At 44.1% G+C, this 22980-nt stretch overlaps 1 protein-coding gene across 3 annotated transcripts in view; it reads left to right on the top strand.

Annotated features, from left to right (window-relative positions):
• The window catches only part of BMPER (BMP binding endothelial regulator), a 350399-nt gene that overhangs the window by 158414 nt on the left and 169005 nt on the right, over nt 1-22980 (top strand). For all 3 annotated transcript variants that reach the window (XM_036739450.1, XM_036739448.1, XM_036739449.1), the window contains exons 8-10: nt 9992-10101; nt 14874-15014; nt 18944-19048. In XM_036739450.1, the coding sequence (XP_036595345.1) occupies nt 9992-10101; nt 14874-15014; nt 18944-19048 (356 nt within the window). The remainder of the gene's footprint in view (nt 1-9991; nt 10102-14873; nt 15015-18943; nt 19049-22980) is intronic.

The following is a 22980-nucleotide window of genomic DNA, read 5'->3' as shown; positions in this document are numbered from 1 at the left end:
TGGGTTCAAATCCTGCTTCTAAAACATCCTAGCTGTATGACCCTGGGCCAGTCACTTAATCTTTTAGTGCCTCCGACAACTTTTCAGACTAAATGAAAGAGAAGGTGTAGTTTAGTAGAGGAAGTTTCCTTACTGGTAGTTCCTTTTTGTTGTTTATTTGTTTCAGTCGTGCCCAACTCTTTGTGACCCCATTTGGGGTTTTTTTGGAAGAGATACTGGAATGGAATGGTTTGCCATTTCCTTCTCCAGCTCATTTTACAGATGAGGAAACTGAGGCAAACAGGGTCAAGTGACTTGTCCAGGATCACACAGCTAGGAAGTATCTGAGGCCAGATTTGGACTCGGGAAGGTGATTTTTCCTGACTCCAGGCCCCATATTCCATTCACTGCACCTCCTAGCTGCCCCGATAGTTCATTATATCCATGAAATCACAAGGCTGGAGAAGCTAAGAATCCTAACAACAGCCACATAGTTACTGCTACTATCATTGTGCTTCCGGATTGATAAAAGCCCACCTCCTGCTTCCTGTGTGACCCTCGAGTCAATCAATCTTTCTGATGCTTAAGCACCTCCCCCCCACCCCGAGGAGTTATCTATCAGTAGAGAAATTGACTAAGCCAAAGACTTGCTAGAGAGTCTCATAGTTCGTTGGTGGAGAGAAGTCCCACGCTGGGATTCCTCTACACTGCTGAAATCACAGGTGAATGAAAGAACGAATGAGAGAGTGAATGAGCCTCCCAACAGCCTCAGGTATAGACGGAGTAAGGATTATGCAACTCCATATGGCTTCCACGTTGGAGACTCTAGGTGGGAGAACTCTCTCCATCATTGCAGATTATAGTTCAGCAATGATTTAGTAGAGAAGTCCCAGGGAATATGCAAAGGCTCAAGACCTGGAAAATGACACGCCCAGGGTGCAGAGCTAGGAAGGGGCTACAGGAGAACTGGAAGCCAAGTCTTCCAGAGCCCAGGGCTGGCTTCCGTCCACCACCCCATGCTGCCTTGCATGTCATAAATGAAAGTGAGTGTGGAGGGCACAATTAATATCATTGCCCAGAGTTTGTTGTTTTGGGTGAAACAGGACAGGAAACCAGCATGGTACATGAAGAGTTCTGAAATGACTCTTTTGGGGGGCCTGTTGTGCAAGCTGTAAATAGCAGGAAGGCAGCGGCGCTTATGGTGGGACCTGCAATGCTCATGGGTCTTGAGTCACTGGAAGTGTTTCTCTGTCTCTCTCCCTCTCTGTCTCTGTTTCTCACTCACTCTTACTTTCTCCCTCTTTTCCTCCCCTTTTTTTCTTTCCTTTTCCTTCCTTCCATCTTCCCTTTCCTCTTGTTCTTTCTTATTCATTTTTCTTTCCTCTTTCCTCCTTTCCTTCTCTCCTTCAATCCTCCCATTCCTTTTTCCCTCCCTCCCTTCTTTCTTTCCTTCCATCTTTCCTTTCCTCCTGTTCTTATTATTTTTCTTTCTTCTTTTCTCCCTTTCTTCTCTCCATCAATCCTCCTGTTCCTTTTTCTCCCTCCTTCTGTCCCTCCTTCCCTCCTTCCTTTCTTCCTTCCTTCCTTCCTTCTTTCCTTCCTTCATTCCTCCCTCCTTTCTCTCTCTATTCTCTCTTTCCTCCATTCTCAATTCCTTCTCTCATATCTGATGGCTTATGTATAAGCAAAAAAGAGATCAGAAACATGGAGCCTTGGCACAAGCAGAGGGGAGCCATTCAGAGCTAATTTAGGGGCTTCATTTTCTCAAGTGCTTTTCATTTTCCCAGTGTGTTTTTATAACCTTGAACTAGACCAAATAGTACTTTGAAGCTGATACGGTTGGAGCCAGAAATCTCAGAAAGCATTCTTACCTTATAGTTTCTCATATAAGCAAAGGCCAGTGTGCTGAATGTGGGCATTCTGTGTATGCATGTGTGTGTGCACATGTATGTGTGTTTATGTATCTATTCTATGCGTGTGTGTTGTCATAAGATATACCACAAAAATACCACAAAAAAGTCTCAGAAAAATCCAAAAATTGTAACCAAAAGAAAAGAGGACAATTTCTTGGGGTTAGACTAAATCCAAAGTGGAAGGAAGTAGAAATGCCCTAGGGCAGCCTAGATTTGCAGATTTAGGGCTATTCTTGAATGTTTCTAAACAAAAATATCCTCTCTTATTTGAGATTTGCATAAATTGAGTGTTAGGATAAGATTGGCTGTTCATCTGGTGATGGTGTCTTGAAAATAAAACCAACAAGGCTCCAATATCCTGAAATCTAATGCCAGCAAAGGTGGTGGAGGTCTGGGCACCTCTTTGCTAGTGAATTTCCTTGGAACCAAGCTGCCTCCCATGAAGTATATGATGAATTATACTGAGTCATTCCCCTTACTCAGCTTTCACTATTTGGAGACAGAAACCTGAGGTCAGAACTCTGCTCTGGCACTTTCTTTGTGGGTTTAGACAGATCAGCCATCTTCTCTAAGCCTCAGTTTCCCTATCTGTTGGACTAAATGGCCTCTGAAGTTCTTTGCCTCTTACATCCCCTCCAGTTCCAAATCCTCAGATCCTTCTCAAAAGCCAATAGTTAAATTGTCACAAATGCAACAAACTGTGGAAAGCATTTTGCAAATCTTAAAGCATGATACAAGTACTGGTTATTAATTAATATTGTAAAATAACCCATTTTATATCTACCCCATGGGGCTGTTGGGAAGAACAATGAGGTGATGTATGTAAAGCACTCTGTGAGCATGTACATATGTGCTACCAGGTATTAAAAGAAACAATCACGGTCATGTATGGAAAGTGCTTTGTGTGTACGTGGATATGTGCTACTAGGTATGAAAAAGAGTGCTTTATCTCATCTCTTCTTTCTTGACCAGCACAATACACAGAACAAGGGGGCAACGACAGCCCACTTTCCCAACTTAACACCACTAGTGCAGCTATGCAAAGAACAGAAAAAAGGATAGCCAGAAAACTACAAAAGTAAAACAACCGGAGTCAGAAGACCCTGGGGTTTAGGTCCCTCCTTGGACACCCAAGATGAGAGATAGAAAAATCTTTATTTTAATTTATAAATTTATTTATTTTTAGTTTTCAACATTCACTTCTATAAGATTTTGAGTTCCAAATTTTCTCCTCATCTAGAAAAATCCTTAAGGAATATACAGATAATCAAGGAAAATTGAACAGTTGATGGTCCAACTGTTCACAGGCAACTAAACGAGAAATTATTGCCATGTTAGTCATGTTTTAAAATCTGTTAAACTTTAGTTAGTTAATTTTGTTTGTGATGTTCAGTTTCTTCTCTATTTCTGAAGAAGGTATTCATGATGATTCTGACTAAACTAGAAGCTTTTGGTCTCTTTCTTTTCTTAATCATCAACCACATTTTTCAAAATACTTTTTCACCATCATCTTCAATTCCTGCCATTACTCTGAAGTCACTGAGTATCAATGCGTGGGATGACTTGTCTGGGAAGCTCTGGTCAAACTCAGCTTTCTCTACATCTCTCTCCTCTGCAACAGATACCAGAGCACATGCAGTGGTTATCTTCAGGGTATCCTTTCTGGTTATGCCCATAATGGGCACTGAACTGAGAAATGACATGCCTACAATGAAATTATGCTTCTTATTGCCTTTGCATGCATGATGACAATTCGATTAACAACAAAACAACCCAGACATAGGATGATTTTATCACCTTTACCTCATTGTCCATCATTTTTCCCCATTTGCTGCAGAAGGACCTAGGGCCATTTTGTATCTTACTTTGATTCATGGGTGGCTTTGACCAAATAATTCCTCAACTAGTGGCCTTCCTCCTGGCAGTATCCTTCTTCATACTTAGCTTGGCTGGTGCTTGTATAGCTGCAGACCAATTTCAAGACTATTACTGAAGCACTTACAACTCAGACCTACTAGAGTTCATGTTTTTGAGCATAATTTTCAAGAGCCCAGCATCACCTCCACATCCTACGGGGGCAACAGAAGGGAATTTTGTTGAGAAATATTAAGTAGAACATATCAGGTTATTGACTGTAAACTAATGCTCAGAGGTGAAATTGTTTTAGTAAATAGTCATGTTTATTTATTCCAAAAAGAGAAAAACATAAACTGAGTTATTTTCAGTTAAAATAACTAAAAATTGGGGGACGGAGCCAAGAGGGTGGCTGGAAAGCAGGGACTAGCGTGAGCTGCCCACCGAGTCCCTCCAAAAACCTATAAAGTGGCTCTGAACCAACTCTAGAACTGTAGAACCCACAAAATAGCAGAGGGAAGCAGGGCTCCAGCCCAGGACACCCTGGATGGTCTCTGGGTGAGGTGTATCCTGCATGGAGCTGGGAGTGGAGCGAAGCAGAGCCCAGCATGGGCGGCGCGGACCAACCAGACCAGGAGCCGGGCGGAGCGTGCCCTAGCGCCCTGAGTCAGTGAGCTGCAGCAGTTACCAGACTTCTCAACCCACAAACACCAAAGACAACACAGAAGGTTAGTGGGAAAAGCTGCGGGAGTGGAAGGAGTTCGCAGTTCAGCTACTGCCCTGGGGGCAATGGAGGTGGGGCAGCTACAGAACTACAGCTGCAGTTGCTTCTGGCCCCGGGCCCACCTGGTGGGAGGAATTAAGTGGTGGATCAGAGCAGGAGTGAGGAGGCTGCTGAAGATCTAAGTCCATTCCGGGTTGGGGGTTCTTGGGGAAGGAGGAGTGCTGGTGTGGCAGAGCTGGTGCATCCCCCCAAGCTTGGAACATATTTTTCTTAACTTTACAAGCAGTCATACCCCACTGAAAAACTCAAGGGTCAAGTTAGTTGGTTGGGAACATGGCCAGGCAGTGAAAATGCACCCAGATTCAGTCTCAGACTTTGGAATCTTACTTTGGTGACAAAGAAGACCAAAACATACAGCCAAAGAAGTCAACAAAGTCAAAGAGCCTACACCAAAAGCCTCCAAGAAAAACATGAACTTGTCTCAGGCCATGGAAGAGCTCAAAAAGGATTTGGAAAAGCAAGTTAGAGAAGTAGAGGAAAAATTGCGAAGAAAAATGAGAAGGATGCAAGAAAACCATGAAAAACAAGTCAATGACTTGCCGAAGGAGACCCAAAAAAATACTGAAAAATACACTGAAGAAAACAACACCTTAAAAAATAGACTAACTCAAATGGCAAAAGAGCTCTAAAAAGCCAATGAGGAGAAGAATGCCTTGAAAGGCCGAATTAGCCAAATGGAAAAGGAGGTCCAAAAGACCACTGAAGAAAATACTACCTTAAAAATTAGATTGGAGCAAGTGGAAGCTAGTGACTTTATGAGAAATCAATATATTATCAAACAGAACCAAAGGAATGAAAAAATGGAAGACAATTTCAAATATGTCATTGGAAAAACCACTGACCTGGAAAATAGATCCAGGAGAGATAATTTAAAAACTATTGGACTACCTGAAAGCCATGATCAAAAAAAGAGCCTAGATATCATCTTTCAAGAAATTATCAAGGAGAACTGCCCTGATATTCTAGAGCCACAGGGCAAAATAGAAATTGAAAGAATCCATCGATCGCCTCCTCAAATAGATCCCAAAAAGAAATCTCCTAGGAATATTGTTGCCAAATTCCAGAGCTCCCAGATCAAGGAGAAAAGTATTGTGGAAACACAATCAGAATAACCCAAGATCTAGCAGCTTCTACATTAAGAGATCGAAGGGCTTGGAATGCGATATTCCGGAGGTCAATGGAGCTAGGATTAAAACCAAGAATCACCTACCCAGCAAAACTGAGTATCATGTCCCAAGGCAAAATATAGATTTTCAATAAAATAGAGGACTTTCAAGCTTTCTCAGTGAAAAGACCAGAGCTGAATAGAAAATTTTACTTTCAAACATAAGAATCAAGAGAAGCATGAAAAGGTAATCAAGAAACAGAACAAGAAAAAGAAATTGCAAAGGACTTACTAAAGTTGAACTGTTTTGTTTACATTCCTACATGGAGAGATGATGTGTATGATTCATGAGACCTCAGTATTAGGGTAGCTGAAGGGAATATGCATATATATATATATATATGTGAGTGTGTATGTATGTATATATGTATGTGTATGATATATATATATATATATATATATATATATATATATATATATATATATATATATATATAGAGAGAGAGAGAGAGAGAGAGAGAGAGAGAGAGAGTGGGCACAGGGTGAATTGAAGATGAAGGGAAGATATCTAAAAGAAATAAAATCAAATTAAGGGATGAGAGAGGAATATATTGAGAGAGGGAGATAGGGAGAGATAGAATGGGGTAAATTATCTCACATAAAAGTGGCAAGAAAAAGCAGTTCTGTAGGAAGAGAAGAGAAGTCAGGCGAGGGGGAATGAGTAAATCTTGCTCTCATCAGGTTTGACCTGAGGAGGGAATACAATACATACTGAATTGGGTATCTTACCCCACAGGAAAAAAGGAGGAAGAAGATAAAAAGGGGGGATGATAGAAGGGAGGGCAGATGGGGGTGGAGGTAATCAAAAACAAACACTTTTGAAAGGGGACAGGGTCAAGGGAGAAAATTCAATAAAGGGGGATAGGTTAGGAAGGAGCAAAATATAGTGAGTCTTTCACAACATGAGTATTGTGCAAGGGTTATACATAATGATACGCATGTGGCCTATGTTGAATTGCTTGACTTCTTAGGGAGGGTGGGTGGGAAGGGAAGAGGGGAGAGAATTTGGAACTCAAAGTTTTAAAAACAGATGTTCAAAAACAAACAAAAAAAGTTTTTGCATGCAACTAGAAAATAATATACACAGGCAATGGGGCGTAGAAATTTATCTTGCCCTACAAGAAAGGAAGGGAAAAGGGGATGGGAGGAGAGTGGGGTGACAGAAGGGAGGGAGGACTGGGGAAGAGGGCAACTAGAATATATGCCATCTTGGAGTGGGGGGGGGTAGAAATGGGGAGAAAATTGGTAATTCAAACTCTTGTGAAAATCAATCCTGAAAAGAAAATATATTAAATAAAAAAATAAAATAACTAAAAATTCAACAAATTAAAATGTCAAGACAAAGACAGAATCAGAAATCATCATGATTAAAGGAAAAATTGATAAGATCTTAAGTATAGAGCAATCAAATTAATAAAACATAGGGATTTTTAAAAAAATAGTAGTTGATAAAGCTTTCATGAATTTTATTAAAATTAAATCTAGTTTTTCAAAATTAAAAGGTAGATATTGCAATATAAGGAAATCAAAGAAATATGGGCAGATACATATGAAAGAAAGCAGAGCAAAGAAAATAGAACCAGAAGAAATTCTATGCCCAGTGAGCACAACTATGTAAATATAATGGGGAAGATCATCCTTGACATTAATGGATATTTCCAGCTTTGTTTATGTTCCAGGATGCCTGGTGCCTTACCACAAGGATTGTATTAACAGGAGTGTAAGGACTCTGGGTGGATGGCAGCATTTGTGATGCACCCAAGAGAGGTTAGACAGAGATCTTGAGAAAGAGAGGCGTGTGTGAGAGGTTCAACCCAAGATGAGAAGAGGAGAAAGGGACAGAATGAGAGGAGAAGGAGAATGATCATGGAACCAAATGACTTCCTGTGCTTCCTTATGCTCCCGGTAGAAGCAGTGACACAAGGCACATCCCCTCCATTTACAATATAAAGCAAGAAATTCTTGGCGATGTTTTAGCAGCAGCAATTTCCAAGCAATTCCCCACCAAGACCAAGCTATGTCCAGTTGTCAAGGTGCTAGAACATCCCTTTACCATTCTCTAGTTTACAGTAGTGGACTGATAAACCAACATGAAGAGTGAAGATGAGTTGCCTTATACCCATTCCCCACTTCCCATTTTCGTGTCCTATGTTGTCAAACTCATAAGCCAATAGGGAGAACCAAGAAGAGTGGACTATGGCCTTCTGATCCCCGGAGGTTTGGGATGGGATGGTTTAAGGAACGGGTATTGGAAGTGTCAGCTAAGTTTCTTGATGGTAGGCCTCGTTTGGATCTTTGTACTGGTATCCCCACTCTGCATTGAATAAATGCTTGTTCATCAATTTGTTGTATTCTGTCCTAAGAAATTGTCCTTTATCTTACTATAATATATATATGTGTTTGGAATTAGAAGGGTAGGTGTAAGCAGAAATGGAGGAAATGTAGCAATACCTATGGTAATGATGATACCTGATATTTGGAATAATTTATTATCATTATTATATAGTAGCAATGGAACCCAATGAAGTTCTATTAAGGAGAAAGGCATGGGATAGATTTTAATATCTTTTAAAATCCTGTGTACATGTAATTATGTTGTGTTTGTTTCTCAAACTCTCTGAACATAACAGTTCATAGTTCCTTTTACTTTCACTTTTTGATGTGGTTTTGTTGTCCTCATTTCTTTCATTTTCACATTTACATACCTGTACTTGTTGGTGGAACTTTTTTTTTAAAGGCTGTGCTGTCTCGCTTCCTTTAGAGTCAAATTTTGTTCTACTGAGATGCAGTTCAGACTGTGAGACCCCCTTGATCAAGGGGTATGGCTTCCCTAGGAGCCTGCAAGACCGTAGCATCTTGAGTTTGGAAAGGTCCTCAGAGGCTACTTATCCAACTCTCTCATTTTGCAGAGGAACTGAGGCCAAGAGAGCTTAAGTGGCCAAGGCCTCAAAGGCCATAAGTAATAATGCTCTGGACCGATGCAAATTCCCTTCCATTTGCTGGGAACAAATTTTATTTTTCTTATTTTATGAGCAAAATGAATGACGGACAAATACGTGTACCAGATATCCCAAAGATCTTAGTGCAAAAGCTGAAAACTGCCCCAAGACACTTGGGATGCTGTGTGTGTGTGAGTGTGTGTGTGTGTTTAATAGAGAGAGGAATAGAACTGTTATTTCATAATTAGGGAGCTCTCAGGTGAGGAAATTCCCCCCACCAATGCAAGGTCAATACCTTTTCTGTGGCTTCTATTCTTAGAGAGTTGCTTGGTGCACTACTTTATCCAGGGTCACACAGCCAGCATGGGTCAGAGGTAGGGCTTGACCCCAAGGCTTTTTGATTTCAAGGCTAGCTCTTTATCCTATGCCATGAGGATACACACATGCATGTATATGTACATATATGTGTACACATGTTTATGGATATCTATCTGTAGATACATAGGTCTACACACAGAAAATAGATACACTTCTATATGACCATAGACTTTGTGTTGGAAGGGACATTAAATTAGGGCATCTGTTTGGAGTCAGGTGCCGTGCTCTGCCGCTTACCACCTGTATAATCCTGGACGAGCCAGTTCATTCTCAGGGTCTTGGTTTCCTCTGATGTTAGGCTAGTAGCCTGTGGGGTCTTTCTGGCTCTGTCTGTGATCCTAATCCCAAACCTCCAGGCTTTAAACAGTAACAGTAAACTCCTCAGTGATTTCTATGGGGTATTAGGACATAACGTAGGATGGCTTCAAAACCCCTTGGTCCTTATAGATGAGGCAGCAAAGGTCCAGAGAGGGTAAACAACTTCACAAAGGACATGCCAGTAACAAGTTGCAGAGCCAGGATTCAAAGCCAGGCCCTGCTTCCGAGTCCAGAAAGCTTTCCCCTCTAGCATGTTGTGAAGCCTTGGAGTGTATGTAACAAGTACATGAGTGTGGAGGCCAGAGTTTACATCCACTGTTATTCTCCAGGCATTCCCACATTAGCTTTCTCATTTTAGGGCCAACCTAGTGATCTAATTATCATCTACTGCTTGATGCACTGGACTGAGAGAATCCCAGAATCTCAGAGTTGGAAGACACCATGCAGGCCTTTTAGGCTGATGTATCTGAGCCAGAATCCTCTCTACGATATTCTTAACCATCCATTGGGTTAAATCAGCTAGCATTTACCATGTGCCAGGCACTATGCTAAGCATGGTGCTGCCCTGGGGAAGATGAGTTGTTTTTGGAATGGCCAAGGGGAAACCTCAAAACTTCCCTCATGCCCTCTTGCTTAAGTTTGGATTCCTGCTTCTCCCCAGGTCAGAGAAAAGTGTTTGACCTCCAGTTTGGAAGCTGCCTCTTCCGTAGCGATGTCTATGATAATGGCGCCTCCTTCCTCTATGACAATTGCACAGTTTGCACATGCCAGGTAAGTTGGCTCTCCTTATAGGGGATTTGAGGATCATGGGATTGTAGTTCAAAGAGACCTCAGAGACCGTATGGCCTCTGTCCAGCCTTCTTACATTACCAAAGAAGAGGATGAGGCTGGGAGATGACTTAGCCAAGGTCACACAGGTAGTGATAATCATAGCTAGCATTTACATAGCCCTATAACACTGATAAAGCACTTTACATTTACTATCTCATTTGGTCCTCAGCAAATGTAGTAAAGTGACAGGAAGAGCCTAACCCTCGCCATAAAAAAGACATTTCCTGGTAGGATTGGAGCTCAGACTATAGATTTCATTAACACTGGAGGTGAAACTAGCTTCTCAGGTGAGTGAGAACAATATCCATGTCATGACCAAGACCACAGGCTAGATTTTGGAAAAGAGAAATTTGGGCCCAGAATCTCCTTTGATGTGTCATTCTTGTCTTTTAACACAAGAATCAGATGCTGGAAATACTTCATGGCACTAAATATTTCCAAGAAGCCCACGGAAGCTCATTGCTGTTTTGCATTGATTTGTTCTTGGACAGAGATGAGCTCAGTGGTCATGGACCTTTGGTATTTTTGCGAGGCTTGAGAGTTGTTTCTTAGCACAAAATCTATGAGCCGTGGGTCAAGGGTATCTGTTTTATGGTTGTTAGAATCATGGATTTTGAGCTAGAAAAGTCCTTGGAAGTCATTGAATCCAACCACCTACTTTACCAGATGTGGAAACTGAGGCCCCAGAGAGAAATCGTGATGTTTATATAGATGAAAGGGACCTTTGAGGCCGTGGAGTCTAACACCTTCATTTTTAAATGAGGAAACTTAGACCCACAGAAGTTCTATGATTTGATCAAGGTCACAGGTAGTGAACAGTGAGGTTGGAATTTGAACTCAGATCCCATGACTCCAAATTCAGCAATTTTTTGGCTGCAACATGCAAAAAAAAATGACCAGAGGGATAGATGCAAAGGACAGAGAGAGAGGGGAAGGGGTAGAAACTCACCCACAATTACTCACAAATATAAATCAGTGGCTAGAAATAAGGGCTCCAACTCCCCTGATCTCCTGGGCCAAGCTTCATTAACTCACCTCACTGTCCATTAGAGGGTGGGGGATGGGCCAGGGAGGGCACTTGCATACTTCCTTTGCCCTGGCCCTGAAGCCTCAGTCACCACCCAACACTCCTCTGCTTCCCCATCTCCTTGCCTGCACTCACATTATCATATACTAAATATATAGCCCCTTGGTGTTTACCTTGGCCTCCTTCCTGGGGATCTTTGTCTGGCTTCTCTGCCAGGAATTTCACAAATTACAGATTCTTAATCAGGACGTTGAGGCTTTGACAGCACACATCACTTTTCGATTTCCTTGGACTCCACTCCTGCCAGGCTGTGTTGCTTCCCCCTGAGCTGGGGTTGCCCTGCCATCGGCCTCTCTGGTTCCTGGGTATTCCCTGTTATTAGTCTCCTGTTCAGAAGCAGTTGCATAGACATTTTAACTAGGGCTCACCTTTGGGAGAATCGAGTTGCTTTGGAGCAGGGGTCCCTCGCCTGTTGGTAGGAAGGTGCAAAGAGAATTTGTATTGACTTGAAGTCTACAAATCCAGGAATGGAGGGGGCAGGTTGGGGCTTGGAAGCTGTGGGGCCTCCCAGCAGAGAAGGTAGATTCGGGGTAGAAATGGTTACCCCAAGTGACTCCTTGCAGCTGGAGGGTGTCTCAGGGGAGGAGGGAAGCCTGGTAAGGGCCTCTGTCTCTTGGTGGAAATGTAAGAATTCTTGGGGTGGGATTGGGGGCAGGGAGGATGTGCTAGACCAGCTGGGGAGCCCTGACTTGGAGGCTCCATACAGTCTCCAGCTTCGTCTCTCCCTTCCCCGGCAGCCAGTGGAACCTGAAGAAAAGATTTAGACACCAAATGTCCTTACTCTGTGGTGGCTTTGTGGTTGTCTGTGAGAAATAACATGGTGGTGGCTGAGTCTGTTATTGGAATGGGGCTTAATGTCATTTAAATCACTCTTGAAGGCCTCTCCTTGAGTAATGGGTTTACCAGCAGAGCTGTGCAGACTTGGTGGATGCTCTCTCCAGCAGGCGTTTGGCAGACTGTTTTCTTTTCAGGGGATGGATTGAATCCTAAGGACACAGGAACTTTGTCCTCTCTGATGGCCTGTGTCCAGTGGCTCCCCTGTCCTGCATCTGCCCCTGACCCTCTGCCTACATCATGGTGGTCTCCAAGCACTTCCCACTGGACTTAACCTATTACTGGCTTGTGGTCAGGGTATTGCTGTTGGATAGAAGCCAGTACTGCTAGTTCAGAATGAAGAAGAAAAGACAGGCAGGAAGAAGGCCAAAGACGTGTCTCAGTCGACAAGCTTTTATTAAACACCTACTGTGTACCAGGGACCGTGTCAGGCATCGGGGTGATGAAGACAAAATGAGACAGTCTTTGCCCTGTTGGCTAATCAGCAGACATTGGTTGATTTTTCAAAATAATTTCTATGGCAAGCTTTGGTCTTACCTCCCTTACAGTTCTTGGTAGGAGTATCGCCTCCTCCCTCTCCCAGAAAGCGGTCCCTTAAAAACAATGAATCAGAGGGAGGAAAAAAAGCAGTTCAGCTAGACTAAGCAATATTTGAGAAAACACAGTGTTCCGCACACATAATCCCTCCTCGAAGAAGAGGTGGTAGAGGCAGAGGTATTTTCTCCCATCTCTTCCTTGGGACAAAGGTCAAAAAGCATTTATTAAGCACCTACTATATGCCAGGCACTGTGCAAGGGTCTAGGGACACAAAAACAAGAAGTGAAATTGTCCCTGCTCTCAAAAAGCTTACACTCTGCCAAGAGAAATAGCACACATAAGCATAGGTGAACTATTTACGGAATTAATAGAAGCTCATTTTGGTGAGAGAGGCTCTAGTTCCTAGGGGGACCAGGAGAGGCCTCAGGTAGGAGGTGGTGCTGGAGCTGAGATCCGAAAGAAATCAGGGTTTATGAGAGGTGGAATTGAGGAAATGCCTTCTAGGCATAGGGGATAGCCAGGGCAAAAGCATGGAGGTGGGAAACAGAGTATTGAATGTGAGGAACAAGAAGAGAGCTGGCTGGACTGTGGAATGTGTGTAAAGGAACAATGAGGCTTTTATTAAAGTATGTAGCTTCTCTGATTCAGTGACCCTGGCCTCCTCACTGTCCTTTGCAGAAGATCCCCCCCCCTCCGCCATCTCTCCGTTGTTACTGACCCACCCTCATCCTGAAATTCTCCCCATCTTCATTGTGGCTGCCTGACCTCACTGGCTTTGTTCTAACATCGGTTAAAATCCTGCCTTCCACAAGAAGCTTTTTCCACCCCCCAAAGGCTGGTGCTTTTCCTATATTGATTAGCTCCCATTTATCCTGTTTGTTCCATGTTGCCTCCCCCATTAGACTATACACTCCTTGAAGGCAGGGCATTTTTTTGCTTTTCTTTTTTTGGTATCCTTGGTGTTTAGCACAGTGCTTGGCACATAGTAGGCACTTAATGATTACTTATCAACTGGATGACCAACTGAAAACCAGGTCAAGCAGGGCTTGAAATGCCAGACAGAGGAGTCTTTATTTAATCCTCGAGGTAATAGGGAGCCATTGGAGTTTATCGAATAGAAGGATGGGAGCAACATAGTCAGATTTGGGCTTTAACAAAATCACTCTGTAACTTGCATGGAGGTTGGATTGATTGGCTGGAGAATGGAATGGACATGGAGACCACTTGAAACAATTGAATTATCTTAATATAATTATTACTAATAATTTAATAATTATCACAATAATCCAGGCAAGAGGCAAGAAGCAGGTATTGACTAGAGTTGTAAGTGTATGAGCCAAGAGAAAAGGCTGGATGAGAGATGGTATGAGGTAGGATCTGAGATGTGGCAATTGATGGAACAGAGTTCATGTCCAGGCCTCCCTACTGGGCTAAGTGGGTCTATGTAGTAGTCTCAGCCCTCGTTCCCTGTAGCTGCCAGGAGAACCACAATCCTCTTCCTTGTCGCTGTAAGTTTGTAGAGATCTGGAAAGTGTTTCATGATAATGGCCACCATTTATAGAGCACTCTAATAGATTACATAGTCTTACTTAGATAGGTACTCTAATTATCTCCATTTTCCAGATGAGGAAACTGAGGTAAGAGAAGTTCAGTGGCTTGCCTAGGGTCCCATAGCCATCAAGTTTCTCAGGCATGGATTGGACCCCAAGCCCAGAATTCTTTCTATAGCTTCTCACTTGGTCTTCCTGGAGTTCCATCTTATGCATCTTCTTGTCCCTCCCTCACCCAGCACAGTGCTTTGGATGACAGTAGATTCTCATTAGATATTTGTTTAGGGCAGAGGTGGATGACTATGACTGGGGAACATTGCATACATGGTCCCACCCAGCTAATATCTCTGCTGATTTTGCAGAATGGCTTTTTTCCTCACTCTTTTTTTTATAATACAAGGGATGGCTTACTGGATAGGGAATAGAGGAGGAAGATATTCCAAAATAAAAGTGACATGATAACAAAAAACATCAAATTTAGAAACACAAAAAACCCACATGAACGGAAGTCCAACAGAGTTAATGTTTTGGAAATACTCTCGAGGAATATTTCTGAAGGCATAGGGGTCACATGGTGGGGGTCAGGGAGGAGGAAGGGGTTGATGCTAGACCACAGGCTGGGAGCAGAGTAGGTGCCATCGTGTGAGGAGGATAACATCGTTTTTTAAGCATTCATTCGTCTTTGTTGTTGCCTCTCCTCCCAGGACTCCACTGTGGTGTGCAAGAAGAAATGCTCTCCCCCTGGAACTTGTGCTAAGAGCAAAGACTCCTGTTGTGAAGAATGCCTTGTGCGTGTGCCCCCCAAAGACGTCCGTGTGTGCAAGCTCGGGAGCAAGATCTACCGGGTAACGTCTAGAGCAGGACTCTTGGGCTCCTTTGGGATGATGACTGTCTATAGTCCCAAATGAAAGCCCTCTTGGGATTCTCTGCCTCTGCGGGGTCTTTATAGGATCTAGCACAGTTTGAGAGGCAGATCCAAAGGAAAAGTTTGTCAACTATTTCCTCTTTGGCTGTTCCAAATGGGGAGGGGTCAGTGGCAACCCCAACATCTGCTGATGTTAAGCCCTTAGGGAACCTTTTGGTTGCCATGCCCCACTCCTCTCCTACTTGAGGCCACCCTACTCTCTTCTGTGAAAAGGAATTAGAGATTCTACCTCTCCTGCTTCCTTAGAATGTCATTTAGAGAAGGTGGCTAGGTAGAATAGTGCCCACAGATCCTACTATGTCCTCCTGATGGAATATGGCACATATACATATAAGTAAATGAAAATACATGCAAAGGCATTTCAGGACAGAAAGAATTCTTAACAACTAGGAGGATCAGGGAGGAACTCATGTAGGAGCTTTGCTTTGAAAGAAGCAGGGGATTTTATGAGGTGGAAGTGAAAAGGGAAGGCATACCAGGCATGGGGGAAGGAACAGGCTGTGTGGGCAAAGTCTCAGAGGTGGGAGGTGGGACATCATGACTGAGGAGCAGTTGGCAGGCCATCGTGACTGTAATGGAGCTCAAAGAAAACTGTGAAGATGAATGTATTTCTTTGCATTAAGATTCCCAATTAACAGCGCCTTTTTTCCTTCCTTCCTCCTGAGTCTCTGTGGCTTTGGCCCCCAGAAATCTGATCCTCTCCCCTGCCTCATTTCTCACTGCTCTGTTCACTTGGCCTGAAGGTCTCACTAGCCCTTTGTTAAGGCTGGTTGTATGCCAAGACAGAGCTTGGCGTCCTTGCCTCTTTTTCTAAGCTCGCACCTGGGTGTGGTATCACTAGTGTGCCCTTGGTGTTACATGGTAGCCTGATAGGTTCCTGAGAGCCTGTCTGCGGGTCTCAGCCAGCTGCTTGTTCCTGTCTCAGAACCCCAAGCCCCGCTCCTCTGCCGGACCTCCCACTAAGCTCCCCTTTCCTGTCCCAATGAAGTTCTTGGTTCCCAGCTCATTTGCTGAGCATCCAAAATGACTGACAGAACTGAGTTTAATGGATGATCTTACGTTTCTTGGATCAGGCTATGAGAACCGTTCACTTCCCTAGGGTCTCGTGGATCACTCATCTCTCAGGAGGTCCTCTGCCCACTTTCCCTCTCCTTCCCCTCAAAGCTTCCTCCCCTCCATTCACTGAGATTCCTATCACTATAGTCTTACCATAGAAACATACTTACAAACACTGAAATAACAGTGTTTCCACCAGCAGGAAAGGGAAGGTCATTCCTTTCATGGTTGGCTCCTGCCAATGGACTGTCTGGGACTCGCTTCTTTCTCCTTTGTGTGGGTGGCTTGGTTCAACCTGGTGGCGATTACACATTGATGTTATGGACACAGTGGTCTGACTCTAATATAGAATCTAATTCCATTGCTGGTTCTGCTCAGTAATAATATGTTCCTTTTCTTAAAAAAATACTTTCAAAGTGCTTTCATATGTATCCTCTCATTAGATAACTCTTGGATCTCTGGGTTCCTCAGTGCCGAGAACTCCTGGTATGGGAACTCTCTCCATCCGTGCAGATCACAAACTATCTCTACTTAGTAGATAAGACCCTGGGAACTGTCTGAAGCACATGGAGGTATAGAGACTTGGCCAGGGTCACACAGTGAACAAATGTCAGGGCAGGGTCTGAATCACAGTATCTTAGAGTTGAAAGGGACCTCAGTAGACATCTAGACCAGAGGTATCAAACATGCTGAGTACTTCCCACAACACTCCTGAGTGTGCCCAATCCAAATTGAAATGTAATTGGGAAATATTTAACAAAATAAATAAAAATGCAATAGAACATAGCTAATATTAGTATGTGGCTTTCTAAGTCAATAGGCCACTGGCAGAAATCCTTATGTACGGCTGAGTAGTTTTTTATACCTAAGTTTGACACCACTGAACTAGACCACATGAAGAAGAATTCCCTTCCATTCCAGAGAAATGGCTATTCAGCCTTTGCTCAAACTCTACTTCCTTAGAACAGCCCTTTCTACTTTCTACTTTGACATAGCCTCATTTTTTTCTCTCAATTTCTCCCTGTCCCTTTGGGGTGATGCAGGTCCTCTGCCTCCCACAATCGTAGGATCTTAGATCCAGAGTTAGAAGGGATGTCAGGTTATCTAGTCCAACCCCCTTATTTAAGGGACAGGGAAATTGAGGCCCAGGGAGTTTCACTGACTTGGCCAAGGTCACACAGGTAGTACTGAAGGAAGTATGTGAACCCAGGTCTGTAGCATCCAGATCCAGGACTCTTTTCACTATGCACTCGGGTGTTCTAGCCCTGAAAGAGGCTCACATTCTATGCCAGGCCCTGTGCTCAGTTGTGGAGCTACAAAGAAAAAATAAAACCTGTCTCTGTGCTTGGAGGAAGCACAATGTGGACATAGCAAAGTCAACATAAAAACTGGACAAGACAGACACAGAGTGAGAGGAAATACAGCCTTTGTGCATTTTATGTATGACTGAGAAAAGAAGCAGGCCATGAGTGTAACCAGAGCCAGGGGGAGACACCTAAGCCTCCTCCCCACCTTCCAGGGAAGGAATAGGCTATCCCAAAAGTCTTAGTGCGGTTTTAAGTTTAACCAAGACTTTTGAAACACCCTGTCTTAAGCCACAAAGGAAGGCCTTCAGCATGTTGATCTCTAAGCAAGATTTAGTGAATGCACAATTGGGCTTAAGAGTCAGGAAGACCTGAATTCAGCTCCAACCTCTGACATTTACTAGCTGAGAGACCTTGGGTGAGTCACTTTACCTCTGGTTTCCTCTTCTATAAAATAAGCGGGTTGGGCTAGACAGCCCCCTCTGAAGGCCTGTTCGTCCCTAAATCTCTGATCCTGTGGGAGGACATGGGATGATAAAGCAGATACCACTAGGCTGAGGTCTGTGCTGTCCCCACACTGATCTCTAAGGTCCATTCCAGGTGTTGGCCAGGCTCCAGGGACCCTGTTCTCTCGCAGGATGTGACTGGCTTCTGTTTTGTTTTCAGGCCCCTCTATCTTGTTCCCCGTCTCCATCCTCCCACCCAACAAACCGCTAACTGCCCTGTGCAAGCATTAACAAGGCCCAGGGGCCTCCCGTGCCTGGGACAGAGCGTCAGTCACTCAGTTACTCACTGTACTTGGCACAAGTAAACCGACAAGCCATGAGCCAAGACGGCTCCCCAAACAACCCTTCCTCAGAGGAAGGAACAAGTCTAGGAAATGCTTTCCAAATGAGGCCCTTGCATGTCGGGGAGAGGATGCCAGCCATACGTGGAGGGCCCCTGCACATTTACCTGCGTGGGCTTTGGTGTCTGGGACCTTCTGCTGATCAGGTGTCTGCTGTGGCACTGCCAGTCACCTGAATTAAGCTTTGTTCTTTGTGCCCTCAGTGGGGCCGTGCCAGAGGGATGTCACATCAAGGAATGAACACTCCACTCCCTGACATTTCAATGTAATGTCCTTGCGTGTCAGGGTCTAAATGCCTCAATCATGTCACCATGTGGAAAATTAGATTTTTGTAACCCTGTATGAAAATTCATGTGCAACTGTATCCCTAAATGAGGGAAACCAAATAAATAAACAATGCAAAATGCAAATGTGGTCTGCTCAGACTCCAAAGAATTTGCTTTGTGCCATGGGGACAAAGACAAAGAATTCCCCTGATTTCCATCCCAAAGCTTAGTGGCTGGAGATGGCCAACTCAAAGCAATTTAGACTACACAATGGCTTCCCTCCCTAATGGAACGAAACACTCTCCTGTGAGGAGAAATGCTATTGAGAGCCCTTCTGCTGGGCTGACTAAGTGACTGCTTGTGTTCCCCTCTACAGGATGGAGAGATGTGGTCCTCGGTTAATTGCACCATCTGTGCTTGTGTGAAAGGCAAGACTGAGTGTCAGAAGAAGCAATGCATTCCCATCAACAGCTGTCCACACGTAAGTGGTGAAGGCTCAGTCTTGACTTTTTATCTTTATCCCATGGCGTCATCTAGCATCGAATCTGGGACCAGGAAAAGGTTCCAAATCCTAGAAAATAGAACAGTGTGAAAAGGTAGTGGGATGTCATGGAAAGAGGTCTGGATTTGGAGTCCAAGGAGCTGGGGTTAAATCTGGACCCTCCCATTTATGAGTTGTGTGACTTAGAGCAAACTCTCACCTCTCTGAGCCTTGGTTTTCTCATTCCTAAAATGAAGGGACTAGTCTGAGTGGCCATTGAGGGCTTTTCCTGCTTTAAATCCTCCTCTAATGTTGTAATAGCCTCCTGGGACTAGTCCCAGGTACCTCCCCCAACCTCCAAAAGCTGCTAATATATTTGCATTTGATGCACTCTGTATTTATCTTTCATGTTACCTACTTATCACCACCTTGTCTCTCGCATTAGAATGTAAGCTCCTTGAGGGCAGGATCTGCTTAAAAAAGTTCTTAGCCCAGTTCTTGGCAGGTAGTAAGCAATTAATGAAGGCGTCATTGACTGACTGAACCTCCATGCTTTCTGTTGGATCAAAAGTTCTGCTCTTGCCACAACTCTGGATTTAGAAAGAATTTTCCTTTATCATGTGTGTGAAATGTGCCTCTGTCCGCCCTCCCCACCCCATTAACTGCTGAGATTGCCATTCTGCTACAGGATCGCCTTCATTTTCCATCATTCCCTCATCTTTCCTTTTCCCCCTCTGTATTTTTCTCTCTTCTTGACTCAGATCATTCTTCTTTCCATCGTTCACTCCAGTTTGAGGCTTATTTATTCCTACATTCCCCAGTAGACGCTGTCCCCTCTCCCACTCTTGCCCAGACTCCCTCTCCCTCTTCCTCCTACTTCTCCAGGCCTGCAGTGTCGGCCCAAATTCAAACAGAATTCTCATGGAAATCTTTCTTTCTCTGCTACTCATCACCCTGCTCTAACTGTGCAGACCATAAAATAGGCTCTATCTTTTTAAAAGTCTGAGCTTCTTTGAATTAAGCTTACGGAATAGGAAACTTTTTCAGGTTGAGGACCCATTGGGGGGAAAAAGATTCAACCTATCAACTTCTGGCAAATGAAAACACACACACACACACACACACACACACACACACACACGGAACATCAGAATATGTCCTCCCTTCCCAGTTATAGACAGCTTTTAATTTTATTCACATCTGTTATTATTGCAAACAAAACCCTTGCTGTTTTCCCCGAGTGCCAAGCAAGGCAAAAACTCCAACAGCTGTTTCTGTTGCACAACTGAATGAAGGCTGGAAGTGGGGGTGGGGTGGGGGTGGGGAGGGAGAGAGTAAAACCCTAATTAGTCTTGCTCTAAAAAACCTCAGACGTAAAACTGAAAACCTCACATAAAAGAAGAGGGAAAAAAGGGGGAAGAGACAATAAATAGACTTGAACATACTTTGCTTATAAATATTCATTGGGAAGAGGGGGATCACATCATTTATCCCAGTCCTCGGGGAACCCTGGCTGCTAATGAACCCATGCCACACATGTTAGCAATAATGGGCTTCCTTATTCGACAAGACAAAAACAGGATGCCGTGCCAACCTGGGGGCTCCGGCAGGCTGGAGTCGAGCTGCCAAGTCCCCTGGAAACGCAGCCACATGGAGAAGGGGCTCTCCTCTGCTCTCCCAGGGAAGGGTTAGTGCTCAGGCCCCCAGGCCAGCCTGGCTTTCTTCGTGTCCCCAACTACTCATTCAGCTGATGCTTTGGGTCGATGGCCCGGAATGGAGCCCCTGAAGGTCCGTCCCTAAAAGGAGGCGTCCCACCCCTGCACTCCCTCTCATCAGTGCTATGTTGGTCTCTGAATACCTTCATGGAGGCCAGTGTCTTTGGCCCAGATCCTGCCATCACTTGTTCCTAAATGCTCCTCTCTCAGGGACAAAGTTTGGGGTGGACCAACCGTGTTCTGAATTGGGAATACTTGCCCTCTTTTCCTACCCTCTTCTTTGCTTTTTAGCTTTGCCAGTATTGCTTTTAAAGGGATGCATACACAAAGACCTCCCCCATCTCCCACCCTCCAAGCCAACAGAAGGCTCCGTGGGTTGCATTCTCTGTTCCTACTCATTCCTGACTGAGCTAGTATATGTGTGTGCAAACACATGCAGGACTCCATGGGTGGGTAGATTATGGAGAACACACCAGGGCTGAATTTAATTCAGTCAACAAGCAAGTATTAAGCACCTACTTTGTGCTAGGCACTACCCTAGGCCCTCAGTATGCTTGTATTTGCCTTTTTTGTTCTCTTTCCAGCACGGTCAGGATATTATGGTGAAAGTTCAGAGTTTCCCACTGGATTCAAGGTCTTCCATCCTTCCATCCTGATCACTACTTCCTCCCTGTGTGGACTTGAGAAAATCATTTACCCTTGTTAGGGCTCAGTTTTCTCCTCTGCATTTCAGTATCTTCCCTATAAAATGTGGGTGTTGGATCCAATGGCCTCTGAGTTACCTTTTAGCTCTAAATCTGCAATTCTATGATCCTCAAAGTCCCTTCCAGCTTCCAGTCTGGAAGTAGGATCCTTCCAGAAATAAAGTCAATCAGGACCCTTTTTCAGGCACACGGGCTTTTTTTTCATTAGATGTCTTGACCCTCTCAGCTCACTACATCCAGGTCAGCCACATGTGGGTTATTCCTCAGCAGAGCTGTCCCCCTCTGCCTCCCCCTCTTCCTCTGAGACAAGGAGGCCCCCAGCTGAAGGGAGCATGGGTTCAGGGCCAGAGGACAAGCGTCACAGGAGAACAAAACATACCCCCAGGAACAAGAGAACATGGCATGGACCATCTCCTACAGCTCCTGCTGATGAAAGAAGATTATTTTGCCAGCAGAAGCCTGTGCTTTCTTGTCTCATTTGATATAAGGGCTGACTTCAGTGATCTATGGCCTCCCCAAGGTTCAGATCCTGACCGTGTTTGTGCATTGCAGCCTGAGCCTTTGAGTAGGAAGAGAAGTGAGGAAGAGAATAAGTGCCTACTATGTGCCAGACACTGTGCTAAGTGCTTTGCAAGTATTATATCATTTGAACTTCCCAACAACCCTGGGAGGTAGAAGCTATTATTGTCATCCTTATCTTACATTTGAGGTAACTGAGGCAAACAGGTTGAGTGGCTTGCCCAGGGTCACACAGCTACTAAATGTCTGAGGCTGAAATTGAACTCAGGCTTCCTAGCTCCAGGTTGTGCCACCTAGCTGTCTCAGTGGGAATTAACCATGACCTTATATCTTACCCTCCATAGGAGGTTCCTGGTTTATATCTTCCCTACCTCTCACTACTTATGCCTTCCCTTCTGAAATGACCTTCCTTCTGTTCTGACCATTTCTTGGATGTATTCATTATTCATTATTTTTTACAATTATTTATCTATCATCATTCATTATTTACCTGTGCCTACCCCAATTAGAATGTGAGCCCCTTGAGGGCAGCAACTTTTTGCTTTTCTTTGTATCCCCAGTCTGGCACACAGCAGGAGCTTAATTATTGCTTGTTGATTGGCTGACTTATAGACAAGTAAAATGAGACCTTTAAGCTAAGCACCAAAATGCTCTCAGTCTACATTGTTTGAACCTGGAGGAAGAAATGGCCATTCAGAGAAGGACGTTCTTGGAAAGGATGACGTGGGGTCATTGGCGTCCAGGCCGGCAGCCTAAGGCACCATTTTTACTTCTACTAAGCAATGCAGCTTTGATGGAGAACTATGGATCTCCTGGTTCTTTAAAGATCACTGGTCCAATCTCTTCATTCTAGAGAAGAGGATACGAGGCTCAGAGAGGTCTGAGGACTGCAGTTAGATCAGCTTCCTTTGATTTCTGTCATCTTCCTGTTTCTTAGCTCGAGAGCCGAAAGGGGCTTTTGAGGCCAGCTAGTCCAACCTCCTCATTTTACAGA

This window comes from Trichosurus vulpecula, chromosome 9 (genome assembly GCF_011100635.1).
Source record: "Trichosurus vulpecula isolate mTriVul1 chromosome 9, mTriVul1.pri, whole genome shotgun sequence".
Lineage (NCBI taxonomy): Eukaryota > Metazoa > Chordata > Mammalia > Diprotodontia > Phalangeridae > Trichosurus > Trichosurus vulpecula.
This window is presented reverse-complemented; position numbering and strand designations above follow the sequence as displayed.